The sequence below is a fragment of the Caretta caretta genome, chromosome 2 (assembly GCF_965140235.1).
Source record: "Caretta caretta isolate rCarCar2 chromosome 2, rCarCar1.hap1, whole genome shotgun sequence".
NCBI classification, from domain to species: Eukaryota; Metazoa; Chordata; order Testudines; family Cheloniidae; genus Caretta; species Caretta caretta.
Window position 1 is genome coordinate 181,400,253 of NC_134207.1, and position 25,458 is coordinate 181,425,710.

General features: G+C 42.5%; 1 protein-coding gene across 1 annotated transcript in view; it reads left to right on the forward strand.

The window, feature by feature from the left end:
- The window catches only part of DPY19L1 (dpy-19 like C-mannosyltransferase 1), a 99,599-nt gene that overhangs the window by 26,950 nt on the left and 47,191 nt on the right, over positions 1-25,458 (forward strand). Inside the window, exons 8-11 of the mRNA XM_048839070.2 lie at positions 8,172-8,229; positions 15,574-15,665; positions 19,975-20,074; positions 23,958-24,035. Of these exons, the coding sequence (XP_048695027.1) occupies positions 8,172-8,229; positions 15,574-15,665; positions 19,975-20,074; positions 23,958-24,035 (328 nt within the window). The remainder of the gene's footprint in view (positions 1-8,171; positions 8,230-15,573; positions 15,666-19,974; positions 20,075-23,957; positions 24,036-25,458) is intronic.

Below are 25,458 nucleotides of genomic sequence, written 5' to 3' on the forward strand. Positions count from 1 at the left end.
TTGTACCATGAATAAACCTATGAAATAATTTTCAATATAATTTCAATTGGCAGGTGTTCCAGAACCTATGACTGGTGGGTGGGCATCAAGCTAAAAATGTGGTCTTATTTTTGACAATAGCATTTGGGGTCTTATTTTTGACAGTAGCACAATAGCTCCATTTTCTCTTCTCTCTCCTCTTCAATATTTGTTTATAACAGTCCCAGAAATAATTTTGTTTAAATAAGATTTTATTTTCAATACAAGTTTAAAGCTTAATTTTTGGCAAGTAGGAGAACTTGTGCACCTACTTTGCATGTATGGTTGCAAATACAAATAGTATGTAGGTATATTTACACATGCCAATCCCTGATTTGTGGTAAATGAACATGCAAAGTAGCCACAAATATTTGTGGACCTTAGATCTCAGACTTCTGAGTTTGACATATTAGGCTAGTGTCATATCACTCTGTTATCAAAATGATGACTAACTGAAGCAGGTATAATTATTTATATTATAACTAGAAACTTTTAAAAAAATAAATACATTGTTTATTCATGCAGGCAAGACTTTTCTTATTACCTGAATTTTGACTACTGGATTGTGCAAAACAGTGCAATTTTTAAGGCATCTGCATTTCTTCAAGAGCCTCTGTGCATTACCATGTGGGATTTGGTAACCCTCCTCTGGAGCTGCTTCCAAGTGCTGTGTCTGAGTGGTTTGGAAATGTTCTCATGAAAGGATGACAGTAGCACGCTACTGTGTATGAGGAAGCACCCCCCCACCCATCTGCCTCATTTTCTTTGCTGCTGCTGTAGGATTAATCCTCCTGATCCTAGTGACCAGATCTTTAATCTTTTTTTGGAAATAATAGTTTAGTGTAGATAGTTTAGGTAGTTAACAGATAAATGTCATTCCCCTTTTCCCTTGGGAGCCTCCAGGTTCCTTTCCTGGGACTGTGCTGGTCCTTGAGCCCCATAAGGTCTTCCAGAGGGTACCTCATGCCTTCCTATTTTACTGGAATCTGACTCCGATGTCTGATACCTGTTGTACCTGCATGAATTGCAGTCTGCTGTGCCTTTATTGCCCAAACTAGAAAGCAAGGGATGAGGCTCCGGGCTCTTTTGACATCAATGGCTGTAGCCTGGGACTCTGACAGATCCATTGCTGGCAATGAGACCATTTCAGTGCTGAGATCCTCAACAATGGGACCCAAGACATACCCCCCTGCTTTGGTTTAGCACCACTTCTACCAATGGCTCCAGTCCTGAATCCCTCAGCTGTGTACAAGCTGTTGGTTTTGTGTGCCTCAGTAAATCTCCCTGAAAGAGACATGAGATTGAGCACTGGAGCAGAAACTGTTGCCACTTGAAGAAGTTGCCATCTCAGTACCAAACTAACAACAATTGACATGGCCACCCTCTGGACAGGTTGCAGGGCCCACAACTGCAGTCTGGAAGACCCATCAAAGGTTTGGCCAGGCAAGAAGAAGAGGAAACAAGGTCTTCCCAAAAAGGGACCCAAACAAAAGAGAGAACACTATCTATTCCCTCTCTACTACTGCTCAAATCCTGTGTCAATGGAATATTGACAGTTTTAAAGAATTGTTCATACTGGATATCTTTTGAGGCTTCAAGTGTTGTATTTTGTTGAACCTTCTCTTGCTACTTTAAGAACTTGCAAATAAAAAAAGGAGGGACTTAATGTAGGATGATGTTGCTGCAACCCCATAAACATTCTTCACCCATGTTTAGTAAGACTTTCGTTCTACTATATAACACACTAGTTGGGTCATTTAGTAATTTTGAATGCTAAAATGTAAAAGTATACCACTGATTTCAAGTAAGGAATGTGGATGAAGCTAAGCAGCAACAATTAAGATGTTTGTACACCAATGCAAAGAGCCTGGGTAACAAAGTGGAGGAACTAGATCTACTGTTGCAGGAAGTGAAACTAGATATTATAGGGATAACAGAAACATTGTGGAATAGTAGTCATGACTGGAGTACAGATATTGAAGGGTATATGCTGTTCAGGAAAGACAGAAATAAAGGTAAAGGTGGTAGAGTAGCATTGTATGTTAATGATGAGATAGACTGTAAAGAAAATAGAAATGATGGAATGGATAAGACAGAGTCTGTTTTGGCCAAAATCATGTTGGGGAAGAAAGCTAGTAGAGGTTCCCCTGATGTAGTGCTTGGGGTATATTAAAGATCACAAGGATCTGATTTGGTTATGGATAGAGACCTCTTTAATGTTTTTAATGAAATAAATACTACTGGGAATTGTGTGATTATGGGAGACTTTAACTTGGCAGATATAGATTGGAGGACAAATGCTAATAATAAGAGTAGGGCCCAGATTTTCCTGGATGTGATAGCTGACAGATTTCTTCACCAAACAGTTGCTGAACCAACAAGAGTTGATACCATTTTAGATTTGATATTGGTGAGTAGTGAAGACCTCCAAGAAGAACTGGTTGTAGAGGACAGCCAAAAGCAAGGAGTGTGCTAATAAAATGTGGATAACACGAAGTTGGGAGGTATTGCCAATACAGAGGAGGTCTGGATGACCTTGTAAACTGGAGTAATAGAAATAGGATGAAATTTAATAGTGCAAAGTGTAAGGTCATGAATTTAGGAACTAACAACAATAATTTTTGCTATAAGCTGGGGACGTATCAATTGGAAGTGACAGAGGAGGAGAAAGACCTGGGTGTTTTGATTGATCACAGGATGACTGAGCCATCAGTGTGATGTGGCCAAGAAAAAGGCTAATGCAGTCCTAGAATGCATCAGGCAAAGTATTTCCAGTAGAGAGAGAGAAGTGTTAGTACCATTTTATAAGGTACTGGTGAGACCACATCTGGAATAATGTGTGCAATTCTTGTCTCCTAGTTAGACATAATCTTTCTTAAACATGGAACAGGTGCAGAGAAGGGAACAGATATGATCCAAGGAAAGGAAAACCTACATTATGAGAGAAGACTCAAAGAGCTTGGTTTGTTTAGTCTAAACAAAAGAAGGCTGAGGGGAGATATGACTGCTCTCTATAAATACATCAGAGGGACAAATACCAGGGAGGAAGAGAAATTATTTAACATAAGTGCTCATGTGAACACAAGAACAAATGGATATAAACTGGCCATTGAGCAAGTGTAGGCTCGAAATTAGGTGAAGATTTCTAACCAATAGAGGAGTGAAGTTCTGAAACAGTCCTCCAAGAGGAGCAGTGGGGGCAAAAATCCTAACTTGCTTCAAGACTGACCTTGATAAGTTTATGGAGGGCATGGTCTGATGGGACTGCCTACAATGGCATGTGGCCCATCGGCGACTGCCAGTAGCAAAAATCCCCAACAGCTGGAGATGGGACACTAAATGTGGAGGGCTCTGAGTTACTACACAGAATTCTTTCCTAGGTGTCTGGCTGGTGGGTCTTGCCTACGTGCTCAGCAGTCTAACTGATCGCCATATTTGTGGTTGGGAAGGAATTTTCCCCCAGGTCAGATTGGCAGAGACCCTGGGTTTTTTGGCCTTCCACTGCAGCGTGGGACTAGGATCCCCTACGGACGAATGGCTAGGCAGCAGTTCTGCAGAAAAGGACCTAGGGGTTACAGTGGACGAGAAGCTGGACATAGTCAACAGTGTGCCCTTGTTGCCAAGAGGGCCAATGGCATTTTGGGATGTATAAGTAGGGGCATTGCCAGCAGATCAAGGGACGTGATCATTCCCCTCTATTCGACATTGGTGAGGCCTCCTCTGGAGCACTGTGTCCAGTTTTGGGCCCCACACTACAAGAAGGATGTGAAAAAATTGGAAAATGTCCAGCGGAGGGCAACAAAAATGATTAGGGGACTGGAACACATGACTTATGAGGAGAGGCTGTGGGAACTGGGATTGTTTAGTCTGTGGAAAAGAAGAATGAGGGGGTATTTGATAGCTGCTTTCAACTACCTGAAAGGGGGTTCCAAAGAGGATGGATCTAGACTGTTCTCAGTGGTAGCAGATGACAGAACAAGGAGTAATGGTCTCAAGTTGCAGTGGGGGAGGTTTAGGTTGGATATTAGGAAAAACTTTTTCACTAGGAGGGTGGTGAAACACTGGAATGGGTTACCTAGGGAGGTGGTGGAATCTCCTTCCTTAGAAGTTTTTAAGGCCAGGCTTGACAAAGCCCTGGCTGGGATGATTTAGTTGGGGATTGGTCCCGCTTTGAGCAGCAGGTTGGACTAGATGACCTCCTGAGGTCCCTTCCAACCCTGATATTCTATGGGGCGCAGGACACTTGCACGTTTAAAATAGTGTAGATGGTGAATTCTCTGTAACTTGACGTCTTTAAATCATGATTTCAGGACTTCATTAACTCAGCCAGAGGTCAGGAGTCTTTTACAGGAGTGAGTGGGTGAGGTTCTGTGCTCTGCAAAGGAGGTCAGACTAGATGATCATGATGGCCTGACTGAGCTTTTGGTACAGTAATTTCTCGCTTAACTTCGTAATTATGTTCCTGAAAAATGCTACTTAAGTGAAATGATGTTAAGCAAATCCAATTTTCCCATAAGAATTAATGTAAATGTTGGGGTTAGGTTACAGGGAATGTTTTTTCTCCAGACAAAATACTTATATATACACACACAGTATAAGTTTTAAACAATTTAATACTGTACACATCAATGGTGATTGTGAAGCTTGGCTGAGGTGGTGGAGTTAGAGGGTGGGGTATTTCCCAGGGAATGCCTTACTGCTAAATGATGAACTAGCACTGGGCTGAGCCCTCAAGAGTTAGCACATTCTTGTTAATGTAGCCTCACGCTCTACAAGGCAGCACGAATGGAGGGAGGAGACACAGCATGGCAGAGCAAGATGGAGACGCAGCCCATGTGTGTGTGTGTGAGTGAGAGAGAGACACACAGGTGTGTGTGTGAAAGAAAGAGAGAGATGCACATTGTCTCTTCAAGTTGAGACAGCAGCTGCTGCCAGAAAGTTCCCTCTGTCCTGAGCCCTGTCGAGTTTCCCCTGCCGCCCCCGCTCTGTGGAGATGGGGTATAGGAGCGGAAGGAGGGGGACACCCTGTCAATAGCACCCCTCTTACCATCCTCCTCTGCCCAGCAAGCAGGAGGCTCCTTGGAGCAGCTCCAAGGCAGAGGGCAGGAGCAGCAGACGGCAGTGGGGGATGGGACAGCTGAACTGCCAGGCAATTGATAGCCTGCTGGGTGGCTGCCACACAGGGAACTTAGGGGAGCTGATGTCCACTCTGGTTCCAAGCCCCCACCAGCTAGCTCCAACGGGCTGCTCTTTCTGCAAGCAGTGGACAAAGCACAGTGGTGGCTGCCAAACAACGTTATAAGGGAGCATTGCACAACTTTAAACGAGCATGTTCTCTAATGGATCAGCAACGTAACAACTAAACAACATTAACCGGGATGACATTAAATGAGGAGTTACCGTACATGTTTTCAGTTAGGTTTTCCTACAGTCTGTCATTGCTGAGGAAAGATGTAACTTAGCTTATAGGCTGATGGTTTTCACATGACTCCACTCCCATGGAGCTCTGTGTGTAGTATATTCCATTTTGAAAAAATGTGAAAGAATGATAGGAAGGCTGCAAAGTCAAGCACTCAAAAGTTAGAAAATATCAGTTTTCATGTAGTCAGTGCAATCTTAATTCTGCTCCTTGTTCATTATGGCAATCTAATTACATCATGAACCCCTGTCTCTTTCAAGGCACAGGATGTACTGTGCTTAGCAAAGGAGGCAGCTGTTAACGATTTATCTTTGTCCTCAACATTCAGTGTGTGGATCCCATGCCTTATTTACTTCACACCATCCAAATGCTGCAATGAATCTGACATTGATTTTTTTCATGAACTTTTCTGTGGTGCCCATTAGCGTGGCCACCTGAGTGCCTCCTACACATTAATGAATTTATCATCTTAATACCTCTGAAGTAGGGGAAGTATTATCCCTCATTTTACAAATGGGAAAATGAGACATGTCATATCCTAGCAAGTGCCACTCATGAGGGCTGTTGTGAGTAAAATCCAAGTCTCTGCTGCTCTGGATTCTTAACAGGTGTTTCAGGCTTCCCTCAGTCTCAGTAGGCTGCAGCCCTGTTTCCTCCTTTGGCTCCTCTGGCACATTTCCTGGGTACAGGCTCAGTCTGCTATGCTTTCATGGAAAGGGAGCATCTCAGCTCATCTGCCCTAGACCCCCAGGATGAATGCTGGCCCCTGAGATAACCCAGTTACTTAAACATACCCTTCTCCAAGGACTCCACCCAAAAGATGTGAAGTTTCTAGTTACATTTTAACTCTCAGGAATGTGCAGCAGTTGTGAAACAGTGAACACACACACATACACTGCACAGGGTGTAATACATTTATGCTCTTTACTTAATCATGTAAAGCACCGGAGAATACAGATCATACAAAATAATAAACATCTGAAACCACAATATTCCTCACTAGCTCTCCCTTCCTTTGTGAGCCCTTGGGGAACCATGCGGGTCCAGAAGGCAACAGGCTTTCTAGAAGGCCCCTCCACAGACTATCCATATGCAACAGCCTGCATTTCTCTTGTATACCCAGCTTGTGCAACCGTCCTCATTCCCCAGGCTTCCTCTTCCAGTCACACTCTTTGTTCCTGTGTGTGTATGTTTAAACCCTTCCTGGTCTTCTGGCCTGTTCTTCTCCTGGTAAGTTTGCACTGCTTCTCCCTTCCCCTTCCCTTCTGAGGAGTCAGCTAACATGTTTTTTCTAAGGGTGCAGCTTTCCCATTGTCCCAGGTGTTTGCACCTGAATAGGGTCATTGATAAGGCTAAGATTTAGTCATGGGTGGGTATATGTAGCAAAAGTCATGAACAGGTCACGGGCAATAAACAAAAATTCACAACCTGTGACCTGTCCATGACTTGTACTATATACCCCTGACTAAATCTTGGGTGCCCTGGAGAGGGGGCGCTGCAGGTCATCGGGGACAGGGGGCAGCCTAGGGGCACCGTGGGCGCTCAGCGGTGGCCCAGGACACTGCAGATGCTCCGGGGTAGGGGGGCGGCCTGTGCTGGGGGGTGGGAGAGGAGGGAAGGGTGGCCTGAGACTGCCCCAGTAGTGGCTAGTCAGTCACACTGGTCACTGCAGAAATCATGGAGGTCCAGGAAAGCCACAGAATCCATGACTTCTGTGAATGACTCGCAGCCTTAGTCATTGAGTCCTAAGCACTCTTCATGGAATCTGTCTTGTGTGTACCTGCTACAGGACCTGTCAGCAATGGTAGATCTACATACATATAGGACTAATAATACATCAGTTTCTTGTAATAGAACTTCACAATATCAGCCGGTTTCAGAGTAACAGCCGTGTTGGTCTGTATTCGCAAAAAGAAAAAGAGTACTTGTGGCACCTTAGAGACTAACCAATTTATTTTGAGCATAAGCTTTCATGCATTCGATGAAGTGAGCTGTAGTTCACGAAAGCTTATGCTCAAATAAATTGGTTAGTCTCTAAGGTGCCACAAGTACTCCTTTTCTTTTTACAATATCAACCAGAATTCATAAGTTGTACAGAGAGAGTCCCAATTCATCACAAGGCACAGATTCAGACCAAAATTTGCAAAAGTGTCCACCAACTTTGAGTGCCCATTTTTTGGGTGTCCAAACTCAGACACCTAGGACCTAATTTTTTTTTCCAGAGGTGCTGAGAATCTGCAGCTCCTATTGACATCAGCTGAAGTTGCAAATGCCCAGCAGTTCTGAAAAGCAGGCTCTGGCTGGATCAAGTTTTGGGCACTCAGAAAATGAGGAACACCTAATTAGTTGCTGCCTCTAAAAATGTTGGTCTAAGAGGGAAGCCTGCAGCAGAGCTAGGTAACCAGATTATTCCACTGGATATATATAAAAGGAAAATTCAGAGGAGTTCTGCAGGGAAGACATACAATACAAGGGTGCAGAAGAAGGGTGGACTGTTCTAAAACTAATATTGTTTGCCTATCTAGACTCTTAACTGGTTTACATTGTAATTCTCTCTTCTACCTCCTCCCCTCAAAATAAGTAAACAAATAAAAATGTCTGTCACAATGTCTGTTTAAAAGTGAAAGATTAAATATTCTGGGGTGTGGACAAATCTTGTGAATTTGGGTTTCAGAAGATATTACTTGAATATTATGAAATTCTGTTGTACTCACTTTTCTTTTTCTTTTCACAGTGGGAGCCGTCTAGGAGGCCTAGTTACGGTATCGTGCTACTTTTTCAATCATGGGGAGGTAGGTCTTTTAGACTTCGAAATTTTTGATTGTTTTAGACTAAATCAGGTGTGTGACTTTTCTCTTAAAAATAGAGAATGCCTGTAGTTTACATCTCAACATGTGCTTAAAGGTAAGAAAACATTATTGAAAAGAACAAAATGTAGTATTTTGAAAGTACCTCTGAATGTAAACTTTTTGTGGTATTTAAGATGCCATTATAGATAGAGCTTTTTTTCACTGAATTTCAGTTTTCATTTCCCATATACCTACGTGTGGATGAACTCTTAATAGAAATCCCCTACTTTAAACTCCTTCGTTACGAAACATCAATCTCAGTAACTAATATTGTGCACTGGTGTCATTTATCTTTCAGCTAACTATTTTTAATGAGGGAAGGTAGAACATATAAGAAATGTTGGAACCTACAAACATAAATACTATTTAGTCATTTCTTGTTTTCTTAGGTTGGCTTAGCATTCTTGGTTGGTTTTGTTCTACTAATGCCCTTAAACTGAATTTAGATGAACAGCATTCTTATTGTCTAATAATATAATCCAAGGTTTCAGGGTAGCAGCCGTGTTAGTCTGTATTCGCAAAAAGAAAAGGAGTACTTGTGGCACCTTAGAGACTAACCAATTTATTTGAGCATAAGCTTTCGTGAGCTACAGCTCACTTCATTGGATGCATAAAGTGAAAAGTACAGTGAGCAGATTTTATATATACACACAGGCCATGAAAAAATATACATTGTAAGGAGAGTGATCACTGAAGATGAGCTATTACCAATATAATCCAAGTTTATTTGAATATAATTATGAGAGCTTTCCATCAAAGTGTAGTTGGTGGTTTTTATTTGAATAATAATCTTCTGGCTTCGCTTTTCTTCCCCTTAAATATAAAAGAGATGGTATTGGAAGTGGATTGTGGAGAAATGTAGTCTGATGTATGTGTCAGGTTGAGATTTTAATTGCACAAAAATCAGGAAATTAAAAACTGATTTCCATCTCCACCCAAGAAGTAAATTGGTTACTGTATATACACTGTATATTATGCATAACTCTGTATTCAGAAGACAATACTATGTGTGAAATCCTAGCCCCAGTGAAGTCAGTGGGAAAATTCCCATTGACTTCTCAGGGGCCAGGATTTCAAACTATGTTTGCATAGTTATTGTTGCTGTAAGAATGAAAACTGTAGCTTTGAACACCATCACTGGCGCTATTAAAATGTGTCCCTAATGTTGCATTAACTTTCTTGTGCCGAACATAGTTGTTTAATGTATATTCATACGGTTGTATTATTCTATAAGGCACTTAGACCACATTTTCAAAGGTATTTAGGTGCCTAAGGATGCAGGTAGGCACCTGGTAGAATTTTCAAAAGCATGTGAGTAGGTGAGGTGCCTCACCAGCATAGGTGCTTTTGAAAATTTCACTAGGAACCTGCATCTTTAGGTACCTTAACACCTTGGAAATGTGGCTTTGACCCCTCTGGTCAGTAGACATTTCACAAATAAATGTGTTCATTCTGATGTCTAGAATATTTATTTCTCCAATTTGTAAAACTGCACCTTTCAATCTCGAGGTGCATGTACAAACCTCTAAAAATCACACTATCACTGACACAATGAGAGTGAGTTTGTTTGACTGCCACCACTGTTGCTCATCAGTATCCTTTCAGATACCTCTTCTAACAATCCCTCATAGTTTTAGAAAACACAATATATCTTTCTTAAGAAACACACAAATGGAGCAAGTTTTATATAGATTACAATATCATTTTAGTTTTTGAAAGTAGATAATGAATACTTAATAGATAATTCAGGTTCAGATAGCCACAGTTGAACTGTATTTTCTGTCAGTATACTGATGTTTAGTCTACTATAGCCTCTATCAGGCTACACATCATGTAGAAACTGTCTACGTCTATGCAGAAAAATAATGCTAAGCTTTTGAAAAAAGCTTTATTCCTTTAGAAAATAAACATGGGATTTTTTTTCCACCACTATTGTCATCTCTCTTGTGTTTTGAAAGAATAAATGATTTTAAGTGCCCTTTGGCTGTGTTTTCTGGTTTTTTACTGAGAAATGTGGTGTTCTTGGAGTGATTGCACGTATGCGTACCGCTGTAGGTGTGTGCACCCTGAGCACAGTCACCAGAGATTTTTCCCTTAGTGGTATCCATCACGGCAGCTCAAGTGTCCTCTGGTGCCGTGCGCACATAGTGCAGGTATAAAGCGGCCAGCCGATCTTACGCCCCCTCAGATCCTTCTTACTGGCCATGACAATCGCTGGGACTATTCTTGCTTCGGCAAGCTTTCTCAGTGGTCTTCCTTTTCCTATAGTTGTATATAGTTGTAAATAGTCAGTTTTTAGTCAGTTTAGTGTAGTTTGAGTATCTCATTTAGTTAGCAGAGTTTGGTCTGTTACCTGGTGCCGAGGCATGTCTGGTCGCTGGGCTTCAAGCCCTGTGCTTCCTGCAACAATGCTATATCTCCAACTGATTTGTACGCTACTTGCCTGAAGTGCTGGGGAGAGGCTCACATCAGGGACCACTGCCAGATCTGCTGGGACTTTGTCTCACACAAAGAAGGACCAGGAGGCCAGGGTGAAGTTTTTACTCATGGAGACAGTGTTGAGACCTTCCTCCAAACTGAGGAAGTCAGATTTGGCACTGAGTACCTTTTTGAACCTGTGGGGGTTTCCCCTCAATTACGGGATTGTATTCAAGATCCTGCTATTTGGTGGCCTCCGAAAGAAGAGCACTACCTCCCCATCAGGCAATACCCAATCCAGACTTGGATGCTGAACTCAGTGCTGAGTTCCACAAACTGGTTCTGCAGGACCCTCCAGTGTGGAAAGGGAGGAAGAGTGTCCTCAGCTGGTGCTGGCCACCTCCTCCTCTGTGAGGCTGTGTCAGGAGCGGGCATGTCACCTCCCCAGGATGCCTATAGGGCTCACCAAGAGGTAGTGAAGGAGTCCTCCCATAATCTGGTTGACATTTTAGTGGTGGCAGGCCCATCAGAAGTAGCCCTGCCTCTTAATGAGGCGATTTTGGACCCTGTTAAAGCCCTGTGGCAGACTCCTGCTTCCCTTCCCCCCACATTAAAAAGAGCTGAATAGAAATATTTGTGCCTGCCCATAGCTGTGAGTTCTTGTGCACTCATCTTCCCCCTCCGCACCCGGCTCCCTGGTGGTACCCGCTGCCAATGGAAGAGAAAGGCAGGGTCATCAAGGTACAACACCAAAAGCAAAGGACCCCAAGAAATTGGATTTATTTGGTAAGAAAGGTTTATTCTACTGGGGGGGTTGCAGCTCTAGGATTGCAAACCAGGAGGCCTGCTGGCCAGATATGACTTCAAGATGTGCAACACATCTTGAAGAACAGCAGGTACGGAAGGTTAGTAATTGTTTTTTGCCTGAGTTACCTTTGTGTCTTGTTGTTCAGATTGAATCTAGTTGCCATATGGCTCCATCCTGAGTTGAAACTAGTTTTGCCTTTTCCAGTTTGCTCAGCTGAGCTTGGTAAAGGTCTTTGAATATGTTCAACTACATTTAATTTCATTAGCGCTTCTTTAACTACTTGATAATGGATGTCAGATCTTATTGAAACAGTCTTGGTTTTTAAGATTAATTAACCTGAGGAGCTAAATGGCTAATACAATATCTTTCAAGTGGAAGTTCAAAAATAATTATTCTCTGAAGATACCATTTGTGCAGGATTCTCACTTGTGTGGGACAGGCACAACTTCTCAAGTTCTAAAAATGTCTGATTCCTAAGGGTAGCAGACAGGTATAAATGTGCTGCACCCCACCATGCAAGTTAACCATTGTCCTTTGACTTTTCCAATTAGTTCCTTCTACAGAGGTACACACAGAAATTTTTCACATAGTTCATAAAACCAAACCCCTTTGTGTCTGCCCCATCCAGGCCTCCCCACCACTCTTCTCCTGGCCAGCTCTCCTATGTGGGCACTCACCACATCTCCCTGTACTAGCAGATCTTGAGGCTGTCACTAGTGAGTCCTGCAGGCAGAGCAGAGGGGACACAGCCGCTGGAAGTGGGACAAGGCTAAGCAGGCCCCTGGCGGGGGAGCCCTGATGCAGGAGCCAGTCCCATGGCTGTAGTGAGGAGGAGCAGTGCTGGTTGCTCCACTGCCTACTCAGTTTTGGCCCTGAGGCCCGTCTGTCATGATAGAGGAGCCATGGGTCAAACCTCAGTGGTGCTGTGACCCCCATGCACCAGATTGCAATGCTGCTCACTCAGTATTGGTCCGATAGTCTGCCTCCCTGTCATGACAGGGGCTGCAGGGCCAAACCTGAGTGGGCATTGAGACAGCCAACACTGCTCCTTCTTGCTGCTGCAGTGGGCCTGGCTTCGGTGCCAGGGCTCCCCACTGGCACCTTGCCCAGCCGCACCTTCCAGCAGCCTGAGCCCTGGGTGCCCTGCCAATGGTATGCACCGTGTGTGACATGCATACAGCTGTGGGCATCACTGTCCTTGACCACAGATTAACACTGTTATAGCTTCAACAAAATGCTAAACTAGTCACATACGTGTGTGTGTGTGTGGTGTCTGCGTGTTATATCAAATAACTTTTGGCATAAAATAAAATATTAATATGCTGCTTTGGGCTATCTTGAAAAAGAAACATTTACCGTACAGCGATATTACATTTCAAGCATAGGAAAATGGCATAACTCATGGTAAAGTCAATATAGCAATAAGGTAAATGCTCCCTTTTTTTGGTTGCTCATCCTATGTATCACTCTTTGCTTTTACAGCTTTTTTCCTTTTTCCTTTCTATATCTTGCAGGTTAGGTACATTTTAAGTGTGGCTGTACTCTGAAAAATAACTAAAAAATGAAAGCACTTAACAGTATTTGTGCTTTTAACATAATATCTACTTACTTCACCAAAAAATAAGCATTTACATGTTTGTGCTGCAGAGCCAATACAGCTGAGCATGAGCGTGATTCAGTTCCTGCTTGCTAATTCTTAAAAGAATTGTTTACTAAGTTCCAGTTGATTACACCTGTTAAAAATCATTTGAAGACTAATGGGGTTATACAGATATTACTGAGGGTTTAATTTGAAGGTAATCTGGATGAATAGTTGTAAACTGGGGAAATAATTTGCTCTAAAGATCCTTTTTATTACTTTGGTGATACAAGAGTAAGAGAAAATCCAGGCTGACCCTGATCAGGAGTTGTTTGCATGGCTGACAGTTAAAATAAATAAAAGGGCGAGAAAAAAATAAATCTGTCAGTTGAACACATTTGATTTGGAAATTAAGGACAAACATGGAGCAGCACAGTATTGTGTTTAGTCACTATGCTGAGTGAAACTGCACTTTAAAATGTTTTTCTTTTCTTCATATCTTTTCAATAAACTGTTTCTTATTTTCTAGTTTTGCCTCCGTTTCAACAGCTTGTTCCTATCACTCCATCTGTGTGTGGTTCCTTTTTTCAGCTGATGTTTTAATATTTCATAATCATGTTCATTCCTTAAATCTGGGTTTTGTTCTCTTCCCTTGATTAAACCACTTCCTCTGTTTAAATTCTCTACCTCTCTCCTTCCTCCTTTGTACAGCATCTGTCCCTTGAACTCTGTGTCTTCCTGTCTTGCGTGTTAGCAGGGGACATCTAACAACTTAAATTTGTTCCTCCACATTCTGCCAAGTTTGAGCTGCCTTTGGGCTCGTACTCTGTTTCACTGTTTTCTCTGATATTGGGAATTGCTGCTGTGTGAGAGCACAGCATATTCAGCACTAATTGGCCTCTTAAGTATGATTGGAAAGTAATATGTCAAATTTAGGCGGGAGCTTAGGCCCTTGTTGGTTGTGATACACATACTCTTGCTGCAGATTAAATACTACCATACTCTGTGCAGTCTAATCAGTTATTAATCAAGACAGACATAGATGGGGGTAGAGAGAAAATATTGCTGATACCTAAGAATAAAAGTCCATAGAAACCCTTTGATTGCTACCAGCAGTTCCTCAGTAAAAGTCTCGGTACTAGTAAAAGTCCAGCAAAGTCATTCCCCATCCATTGCCACAGTAAATGCATACAAAGGAGAAATGTTTGTTCAAGATTACTTTTAAAAATGTTGGATGGGAAAATACATACCTGATAGGTTTAATTACCGACAGACAGCTTTCTTCTAGCTTTGCTTGTATATTTCATGTAGTTATTAAAAGGTTTTATATTTAGACACTGTATTGAATTTGTAGTACATCTTACAGCAGGTTCTTTTCAAACAAAATTTTCTCACACAGTTAAATTGCTAATGTATAGGAAGGAATGTCTTTCAAAAGTTGAAGTAACGTGAAGCCTGTTGTGTATAATTGCACAATAACATGAATTTGAAATGGAAAAATGCTGCAAAGAAATATTCAAGTTATATAAAGTTTTAGTTAACTCCTGGGTGGAATTGAATTTTGAAAACCAAGGATCTCATTTCTGCAAATCCTTGTGTAGGACTGAGCCTAAAGGCTCAATCTAGCCCATATGCGGTGGCACAGCTACATGCTTTGCTACCCCAAAAGCATTCTGGGAAGAAATTGTGGTTCAATCACAATTGGTTTGCCTTCTCATCATTTGCTCAGCGATGTGGGGGAGTAATTTACAGCAGCCATGTAACAGGTACACTTAGTTTCAGCTGCTCAATGTTACTGGCTTGTGTGTTGGTGAACAGAGCCAAGTTTCTGTACATTCCACACAGCTGTTGGGTGCACAGTCTCTGCTTTCTTCTCTCCATGCTTAAACCGCAGTGTGGGAGACCTAACAAAGGCACACAAGTGTGTTGGCTTTTCCCTCACGCTGCTCCCCTTATGTGTACTCTTATGTGTAACTGCATTAGCTAGTCACAATCTTGCTGTTTGAGTAGTCCTTATTCACATGCATAATTCATTGATTTCAGCGAAGACTGTTTTTGTAAATAAGGGATTGCAAGATAGGAGAACCTGTGCTACTTTGGCATCTTTGTTCTTGGTGGACAAAACTGCTCCCAAGCTGTCAGATTTTTGTTATTGCAAGAGTAAGATATTGTTCTTGCTTTAGTTCTCTCATGTCAAGAGGAGGAGCCAGTAGTAGTGGTTAAACCCCCCAAACCCTCGCCCCCAACCGTTAGAGACCCGAAGCTGCATCTTCACTCAAGCATGCATGCTCCTTCCTTCCATCTCTTGTGTTTTGTCTTGTGACACACTATTTTATTGACTTATGACTGAGTCTTCATCTAGTTTTTTTGTACTATTTCAGTTTCCGTAGTTGATCATTTTAAATCATAAATGCATTGCTTTGTGGGGAAAAATGAAAATGTAGCAGAACATACTATGAACTAATTTAATTCTTATTTTCAGTGCACACGTGTGATGTGGACTCCACCCCTCCGTGAAAGTTTCTCATACCCATTCCTTGTGCTTCAGATGTTGCTTTTGACCTACATTCTCAGGTACCAAGTATCAGAGGGGTAGCCGTGTTAGTCTGTATCTACAAAAACAACACGGAGTCTGGTGGCACCTTAAAGACTAACAGATTTATTTGGGCATAAGATTTTATGGGTATAAAAACCCACTTCTTCAGATGCATGGAGTGAAAATTACAGATACAGGCATAAATATATATTGGCACATGAAGAGAAGGGAAGGGAATTACCTTACAAGTGGAGAACCAATGTTGAAGGCCAATTTAGTCAGGGTGGATGTAGTCCACTCCCAATAATTGATGAGGAGGACCCCACCACACCAGCCACACCATCAGAGGCTCATTCATTTGTACATCTACTAATGTGATATATGACATTGTGTGCCAGCAATGCCCCTCTGCCGTGTACATTGGCCAGATCGGACAGTCTCTACATAAAAGGATGAATGGACACAAATCAGACATCAGGAATGGTAACATACACAAGCCAGTAGGAGGACACTTCAATCTCCCTAGACACTCAATAACAGATTTAAAAGTAGCCATACTTCAACAAAAAAAACCCCTTCAAAACCAGATTTCAAAGAGAAACTGCTGAACTACAATTCATTTGCAAACTTAACACCGTCAATTTGGGCTTGAATATGGACTGGAAATGGTTGGCTCACTATAAAAGCAATTTTCCCTCTCTTCATATTGACACCTCCTCATCAATTATTGGGAGTGGACTACATCCATCCTGACTAAGGGCTTGTCTACCTTGGCAATTTACAGCACTGAAACTTTCTCGCTGAGGGGTGTGAAAAAACACTCCCCTGAGTGCAGCAAGTTGCAGCGCTGCAAAGCGCCAATGTAGACAGTGCACAAGCGCTGGGAGCCACACCTCGCGTGTGTGTGTGTGGTTTTTTTTAGAGCGCTGGGAGAGCTCTCTCTCAGTGCTGCACTGTGACCACACAAGGCATGTTAAAGTGCTGCCAGTGTAGACTAGCCCTGCATTGGCCTTCAGCACTGGTTCTCCACTTGTAACTCCCTTCTCTTCATGTGCCAATATACATTTATGCCTGTATCTGTAATTTTCTCTCCATTCATCTGAAGAAGTGGGGTTTTTTTTTACCCACGAAAGCTTATGCCCAAATAAATCTGTTAGTCTTTAAGGTGCCACCGGACTCCTCGTTATTCTCAGGTAGCTTCCAATTTATGTGTGGTTATTAAGAGTGAAGAGTTAAAAAACAGAATCCCTGAGACCGTGCATTCATTTATAGGCTATGGTCTTGTACGTACTAGTTTTTTCCCCTCAGACATTAGCCATTATTGCTAACGCTAATGGGTCTCCACCATTGGTAGCAGAGGTGATACTACTGGTGTAGACCAGGCTCCCATGATCACAACATTTTTAACACTGGGCTAGTGGAGCTACATTGGTGTTAGCAACATTGGCAATGAAATAAACTCCTAGTTTAGACACAGCCTTACTGTACAAACAAGAAATCATATATATGATTCTTTCAGTGATTGCCCTTGTCATTCCACACTAGATGTGTGGGCACCAGTGCATCAGAGTTGGATAACTTTTTCCCATAGCAATACCCTTTGTGGGGGCTCATGAGCCCGCCGTGTGCTTTTGCTAATCACAAGAGCATAAAGGGGCCGGGGGGGGGGGGCAGAGCTGCCCTGCCCCCCCGCCTTCTCCGCCCATCATCAGTAGTCATAACAAGTCTGAATGCCTCACACTTCCCCTTTGTGCTTTAGAGACCTACATTTCAGAACAAGTGGATAAAGTGAACAAGGAATTTAAGGTTTTTATAGTGAGGGTTGTTTGCCCACTCCTCTTCGGGGTCTGTGGTGGATGAAACAGACTCAGCGACTCGTGACAGCTATCACTATGCACCCTGTTTCATGGCTGCAGGTATCGAGCATACCAGCTGAAGTCCCACACCCTCTGAAGGTTCATATTTGTTTTGGGGAAAAGCAGAGGAAGCTCTGAACACTAAAAGATTCCAGGATAACCCTGAAATCAATTGGTATTTATACCCCTGCTATAATAAAGAAGCAGTTTTGGCCTCAGGCCCAGCAGAGGTATCCATACTACCCAGTGAGACAGCCCAAAAGCTCTAGAAGGCATTCTAGGTCTCAAAAGAAGAGACCCCTGTCTTCACCTCCTTCAACTTCTGCGACATTCAGACAACTTTAAACTTCCAAGCAGTCTTTTTGATTCTTTGGTCGAGGGCAGCAAACCACTCCCAGAGATCTTCTCTCCCTTTGGCAACATGTTGTCCCACTTCCTAAATGCCTGGACCCACATTACATCAGATACCCTAAGCATGCTGGAACTGGGATATGCCCTGCAATTCATGAATATTCCTCCATTCCTCCTGCCCCCTTCCCTGACCCTTTTCACAGACCACTCTCACAAGGTTATACTAATTCACTAAAAGATGCTGACATCCGATTCCCCAGATGTACATGGGCAGTGGTTCCATTATGCAGCTCTCTAATCAAGTCCAGCAGAGTGGTTGTGACATCTATGCCCTTTAAGGCCTTCTATAGTGCTGCTCGGTCAACTGAATCAAATGCAGCCGTAAGGTTGACATACGCTACGTGCAGGGGTTTTTGAACTCATAGTGTATCTCTGACTACAAGCGGAGAGCTGGTGGCATCTAGTGTGGAACTGTTCCTCATAAAGCCTGACTGTTGGGAGCAACACAGAGCAGGGGCTCCAAACGTGCCAGCAGAACATTTGCAAACACCTTCCCTGGCCTGGACGATAAAGTGATTGGCCTATAGCTCTTGCATTCACTGCTCAGTCCTTTTTCCTTATAAAGTGAGATCACAATACTGTCCTTCCAGCTGGTTGGCAAGGTTCCAGTTCTCCACAACAGATGAAATATGGCCAGAAGATGGCTCTTCCATGAAACTTTAATTGGTGGTCCCTGTCACTCAGACAGAAATCCATGGGGGCATTTTGAAACTGACACTTTTTCATTATGAAATATTTATTTGGTGACTGAGGTAACTGAAAAATGGAGTCAGAGGACACCATGGGTCAGTACAAATTCAGGTGAGAGTATTAGAATGTTTCAACTAGATACAGTTATTGCCTCACCTGCCTCATAGCCTCATATATAGTTTTGTCCCCAATTGTCTTCTTGTGGAGGAGTGGAAACATGGCAGCCATTCGTGGGCTACAGGGCTCTGCTCTCAGGCATCACTGGCATCACAAAGGGGCATGTCTGTCAGAGAAGGAGTAGAAAACTTTCCTGCTAACTTGCAGCAGTTTGGGAAAACGGGCAACCATCCAAGAGGCTCAGAAACTTCCAAGGAAGGACATATGGGTCAATTCACACAAGCGATTATAACTATAATCCTCCTAATAGATGAAATTAAAATTTTTTGTGACATTAGACCCCAATAGAAAGTCTGGCTGCAGCTGAGTTATCTAGTTTCTTTGCTGTCTTCTAGCAGATGGAACAGTTTAGTCTGAATGAGCTGGGCATTCTTCTCTTTTTAGCATTATATCCCATGGAAACAGTTTTCTTCTTTTATGGAACTGATTGTCCTTCCTTGGAAGTTCTTGAACCTCATAGGTGGCTGCCTCCGTTTTCCCAGACTGCTACAAATTGGCAAGAAAGTTTCTACTCCTTTTCCCATAGATATGCCTTTTTGTGATGCCAGTGACCCTTGAGTACAGAACCCTATATACTCCCAAATAATTGCCATATTTTCACTCCCCCATAGGTAGGTAGACAAGTGGAGATTAAATAATTATATATGGTGAGGTCAAATTCTGAACTCTTGTCCTCAAATACCATTGATATCCCTAGTGTTTATAATACGGTACTAGAAGTATTGCACAAAATATTTGCCTGTCACTTGAGTGGTGCATCATTCTGGCTGTCATGTTGTCAATGAGACTGAGGCAGTCTGGGCATCTTTAGAGAAACCTGAAGAGTTGGAACACTTCATAAAGCCTAAAAGGAATTCTAAACGAAATACTGCAGTTTTGAGATGAATGTTGAGATGAATCATGACTTACTTAGTGGGGCCACTCAGCACATTTTTTGTTTACTTCAACTTCTACTTTTATTTCAAAAGGTGAGCTATGAAATAACGAGGGTCAGAATTAATTATTTTAATTATTCTTATATTCTATATTCTTATGGAATTAATACAAAAGTTACTTAGACTGTTTTGTTCACAGTTGTCAATTTATATTGCAAGTCCAGTTACAAAGCAATTTTTAATTTTTTGATACTATTTTCTGCTGCTCTTTTGGATGAAATGCAAAGGCCTATTATAGTTTAACTTACTGGTATCTGTTCTATTTCTTTTTTCCCAAGGACTCCGAATATTAATAGAGGAAGCTTGATTGCACTGTGTGTTTCTAATGTCTTTTTCATGCTTCCCTGGCAGTTTGCTCAGTTTGTCCTTCTGACACAAGTAAGACCATTTTTATTGAATATCAGTGTATTAAACACACCTCTGTTCCTGTACACCGGACAATAGCTTAGTGTGTATGTAGCTTCAGAATAATAAGTTCAAGCTTTATAGTGGGACACTATACACAGTATGTTTAGACAAGTGTGTAGTTCATTGCAAAATTAGATTCAGGTAGAATCTTTACCTTATTTAGATAAATTGATTGCTTTGTACAGGCAAGTGAATTCATAGGACTTCTGATGTTTTTTAGCAACCATTGTCATTCTGTAGCACAGTAACCAAAATTAGATTTTATGTTCATTCTTAATATCTGTTCTCTAAACAGAGTCCAGAATTCAGCAGCCAGACTTCTCTTGCTCTCAGGTTCATATTGCACCATCACATTCACTGCTTGTCCTAACATCTCCAAAGTTATTTCAAAATTGTCTCCTTCTTGTCCCACAATCTTAACTGTGGGGTTTTCTCTCTAAGGTGATTGAAAGTATACCAGAATGTTTGTCCTTATTAGAACATAGGTCTGCCCCTTTTAAGCCCTTCCCAGATTTCTCTGCCTCCAGAGAAATAGAAATAGTCCAAATGTAGTTTTGCAAAACCATACGTGAAAACAAATATTTTTGTGATACTAAATCAAATATTTCAGTTACAAAAATTTTGTAGGCATGGAAATTCAAGTAATTTGCCTTTTAATCCAAGAAATGCATATATTAAGAAAAAACCCTCCATCGTTAGACCCAGAAAGTGAAATTAAAATGTTTAGTTTCACTGCCCAAATTGTTTGAAGTGTAAAAAGTAAAAATAAAAATATCTGAGTACAATAACTTATTAAAATTAAAAAAATATTTTAATAAACTAAGGTGATTAATACAAATAGGGAATTATTTTAAAATGTCTTGGAACATTTTTTTATGTTTAACATATATTCCAGCATTAATTTTATATGGATAGTGTTGACTTTTGGTGTACCTACTGCTACCAGGTACAGTAACTACTGTCTGAGAGCAGCAAAGAGCTCATCTGATTTAATTGGCTTCAGAGTAGCAGCCGTGTTAGTCTGTAGTCGCAAAAAGAAAAGGAGACCTTAGAGACTAGCAAATTTAAGTACTCCTGAGGGAATTCTGTGCCAAAAAAGAAAAATTCTGTGAACTATATTTTAAAATTCTGCCAGTTTTATATGTCAATAAATAAATGTGGAGACTCCAACATGGCAGTGGGAGCACAGGCCACTGGATGCACAGAAGACGGAGATCACCCTGGAGCAGTCCCATCCTCCCCACAGGACAGGGACTCGGTGGTGAGGGTGCACCTGACCCTGACACAGCTCAAGGGCTGTCCTGCCCTTCTGTACCAGGTACTCCAGGGATGGGCGGGCAGGCAGGCTCAGCCTGCCAGGATACAAGTGTGGTGGGGCTTAGTGTGGAGGGACCCAGGTGTGGGGTGAGAGTTCTGTGTGGGTCAATCTGGGGGTGTGGATGGCTCAGTGGGGGATCTGGATGCACAGGAGTTTGTTTGTGGGGGGCTGGGGTTGGGTGCAGGGGAAATGGGACTCTGCAGGGGATCCAAGGGAAGGTGATTGGGGCTCAGCAGGGGCAGTCTGGGTGTGGCAGGATTGTGCTTGCAGGGGTGGTTTCAGTGTGGGGGGCTCAGCGAGGGGGTCTGGGTGCTGGGGGAGCGGGGCTCGTTGGGGTGGGAGTCCAGGTGTGTGGGGCTCATCAGGGTGATCCAGGTACAGGAAGGATGGGGCTCAATGGGGTGGGGGTTTGATGGGCCTGCTTAATGGGGGAGCCCCAGTGCTGCTCCTGAGGGAATACTGCATGCCGGGCTCTCCCTCTCCCCACAGGCCTCCCCCACTCCTCCATCCCCCTTTCTTCCCCACTGCCTCTTCCCACCCCCCTTCTCCCATTTTTCCTGCCCCAACCCACCTCTCTTGCCCTGCCCCACTGCGGGCACTCACCATTGTACAGAAAACAGGATGGCTTCCAGCACACAGACAGGGAGCCTGACCGGCACTATAACTCAGAAGATGGTATCCAGCTGCAGAGTCAGCTAGCTGTAGCAGAACCCTCCTTCATCCGGGCAGCTCTGTGCTCACAGAAATGGGGTGGTGGGGGCAGTGGCATGTGACCCCGCATACCCTCATGCCTTGCCTCTGAGGGGCTATGCCCCCCAAACTATGCCCAGGGGCGTCCCCACCCCGACCCCCTTGGAGATTTACCTCTCTGCCAGCTGTTCCGGGCTCTGGAAACCATGCTGACATGTGACCGCTCTTGTGGCTTCCTTTTGCCTTCCCATCATTTTCTGTGGGGAAGCAAAGAAATCTGTGGGGGGAATGAATTCTGCACCTATGCAGTGGCACAGAATTCCCCCAGGAGCATATAATGTAGTTTAAAAGAGTCTGTTAAATATATCTCTAGGCAGCACATACTCATCTTTATGCATTTGTATTAGAGAAAAATGTAAGCCCAGAAGTGCTAATTAGCACAAATTTTAAAAAAAAAGTTCTGTAATCAGGGGCTTTTAAGAATTTTTCAGTCAATAGAAGGTAGATAAGCACTTACCTCTGTTTAGGAAAAGTAAGGGCTTGGATTTCACAACACAAAGCATTGGTCATCATATCTAGCTTCCCCACTGAAAAATTACTCTTTATGTGTAGCTTCTAAGCGCAAGTGCTCTGATTACCTGATTCAAAGGGTTGCTGCAATCACTGACCTCATTCTTTAAAATAAATAAATAAATGAAAATGGGGATATGGTGAATTAATTACTAACCCATGTCAGGTTTTTTGTTTTAAGCTACCTGTGACTTTTAATGCATTCTGGACTCTTCAGATAATTGTCCCTTTTGGAAACAGAAGTCTTGCTCCCTATTTGGGTCTGCAGAAAACAAGCTGCTGCTTTAAATATCATCCTGAAGGGGTGCAGAATGAGAGGCATAGAAAAAGCACTCATCCCTTCCTAAGCATCTGATATCCTGAGCTAGGGTGCAAAACACCCATGACTCTTAAATTAAAAGCTGGGAAATGAATGAATAACTGGTTAAAAGGATAATATGGAGAAGTAATTGGCAGAATTATCCCCGAGGCTCTTCCGCACAAGTATTTGTGTCCTCAGCTCTTCTTGTATTTTTGAGGAGCAAGGATGCCCTTCTCTCTCTCCTCTCCTTGTCAACCCAAGGTGCTTGGAATACAGGACCTTCTCTTCTTCTTCTCTCCCATCTACTTTGGGCTGCTGTATTTTGAAGTAGCAGGTGTTGCTTTTGAACAAAACAGTCTGGGCAGGAGTGGATGGGTCTCATAACCACAACAAAGAAAATGAGTTGCAGGTGGCCACCAAAAGTGTAAACTACAGGAAAATGTTTATTTTAAAAATGTTTGATAACATGACCCTCATTTTTCAGAAAATCAAGGCAGAGACAACAGGGGTGCTCTCCTGCTTAAGACAGTGGACAGGAACTTTGGAGAGCTGAATTTGGTTCCTAGCATCACCATAAACTTCATGCATAACTTTGGGCAGTCACTTAATTTCTATGCCTCATTTTCCTCATCAGTAAAGTGGAGATAATATTTCCTGATTTTTACACAGTTAAGACTAATAATAATGAATGCTTTTTTATCTGAAAATGGGAGGTGCTAGCCAGGAGCAAATTATTAATACAAGTGGGGGGTCATTTAAAATTAGTAAAGCAACATTTTAAATCTTATTCTTGAAATGTTTTATATTTTGTATTCTTTGGTTGTTATACACAGCCCCACCTTCTTTCAAAATAAGCCATTGCAAAAATTCATAAGCCATTAGCCATTAAAAGGAGCTACAGATGCTGAATAATGTATTTATGCTGTATGAATGTATACTTTTCAATTAGTTTAATCTTCTCTCTTTAATTCCAGATAGCCTCGTTATTTGCTGTGTATGTTGTTGGTTACATTGACTTTCTCAAGTTACAGAAGATACTTTGTGTACATATGGTAATACTTCCTTTTAAAAAATCTAGTCAAATCAGCTAGTCAAGAGAAGTTAGTTTTAGATATTTTGATTAGTTGTGTAGTGAGTATAAAGAGTTACTGTAAGTAAGACTAAGAGTGAAGGGAAAAAAGGAATAGAACCCTGTCCATATATAGACCTTGAGATGCACAAAAATGACATTTTAAAATACACCACTGAGTGTTTTCTGCCTTTACTAATTGTGTATTGGAAAAAAAAGAAAAAATTACTGGTTTTAAAAGAATACTATCAAACTTGGTAGACCAACATTTTAATCTGTTGTAGAAGTAGATATTTTAGAGATGCCTTGCTAATAAATAAATCTTTTTATGATTTAGACAAATATGTAAATGTAAACCAAGTATTTTAATATCCTAAATCATTAACAGTGCACGGATTTGTTTTCCCTTTAATGTAAAAGCTAAGTTCACTTCTGCTACAATATCATGGCCAGTTCAAAGATGTTAATTGGAACAAGTCATGAACAGGGCCGGATTAAAGCGGGGCTTTAGGGGCTGCATCCCAGGGCCTCTGACTAAGGGGGGCTCCGCAAAAATATATCCATAGTGATATACAATTCAGTGGTCACCAGCCCGCCAATTGCGATCGTCTGGTTGATCCTGAAGCCTCTGCCAGTTGATGACGATCTCTGGGCCGCTAGAAGTCCGGTGGCACAGCAAGCTCAGGCAGGCTGCCTGCATGCCTTGGCCCCACACTGCTCTCGGAAGCAGCAAGCTGCTGGCACGTCTCTGTGGCCCCTCGTGGTGGTGGTGGGGAGGCTTTGCGCGCTGCCCCTGCCCACAGCACCGTCCCCGCAGCTCCCATTAGCGGGGATGGCACTTGCAGGTGCGTGCAGGGCATGGAGACAAGCTGTCCCCCTCCCCGCAGGGGTGCACCGCCCTGGACCCTGCATCCCCCTGAAGCTCAGGGCCCCCCAAAGCATGGAGCCTGGGGTGGTTGCCCTGGTCTGTCCTATGGACAGGACAGCTCTGCTTGGACCTGTTCTGGGCACCACCAAAAATTATACAAACCTGGCACCCATGGATATTGGTCATGCATTTACAGGTTTCTGTATTTGTGTATTTTGAGAAACATCTGCTACCACATTATTTTCTGGATTTTTCCATGGTGTTCAGGATCTTCCTGAAGATTCTAATTGCTGTAATACTCTTCATTGTCTGGGCATACCAAAAGGACAGGAGACACTTGATATGGATTTTAATCAGGCTGCAACTTTATTATATAGAGATCTGGGACTACCAGGCAGATAAAGTGTACAGTGCAGGCAAATCGATGTTTATTCAAATCATTATCTGGGGCTTTCTCCAGCCCCACTTCATTTTCCATCCAGGTCCCTCCAGCCAACCCATGGTTTGGACCTTACTATCCACCCCCCTCATAGGAGGG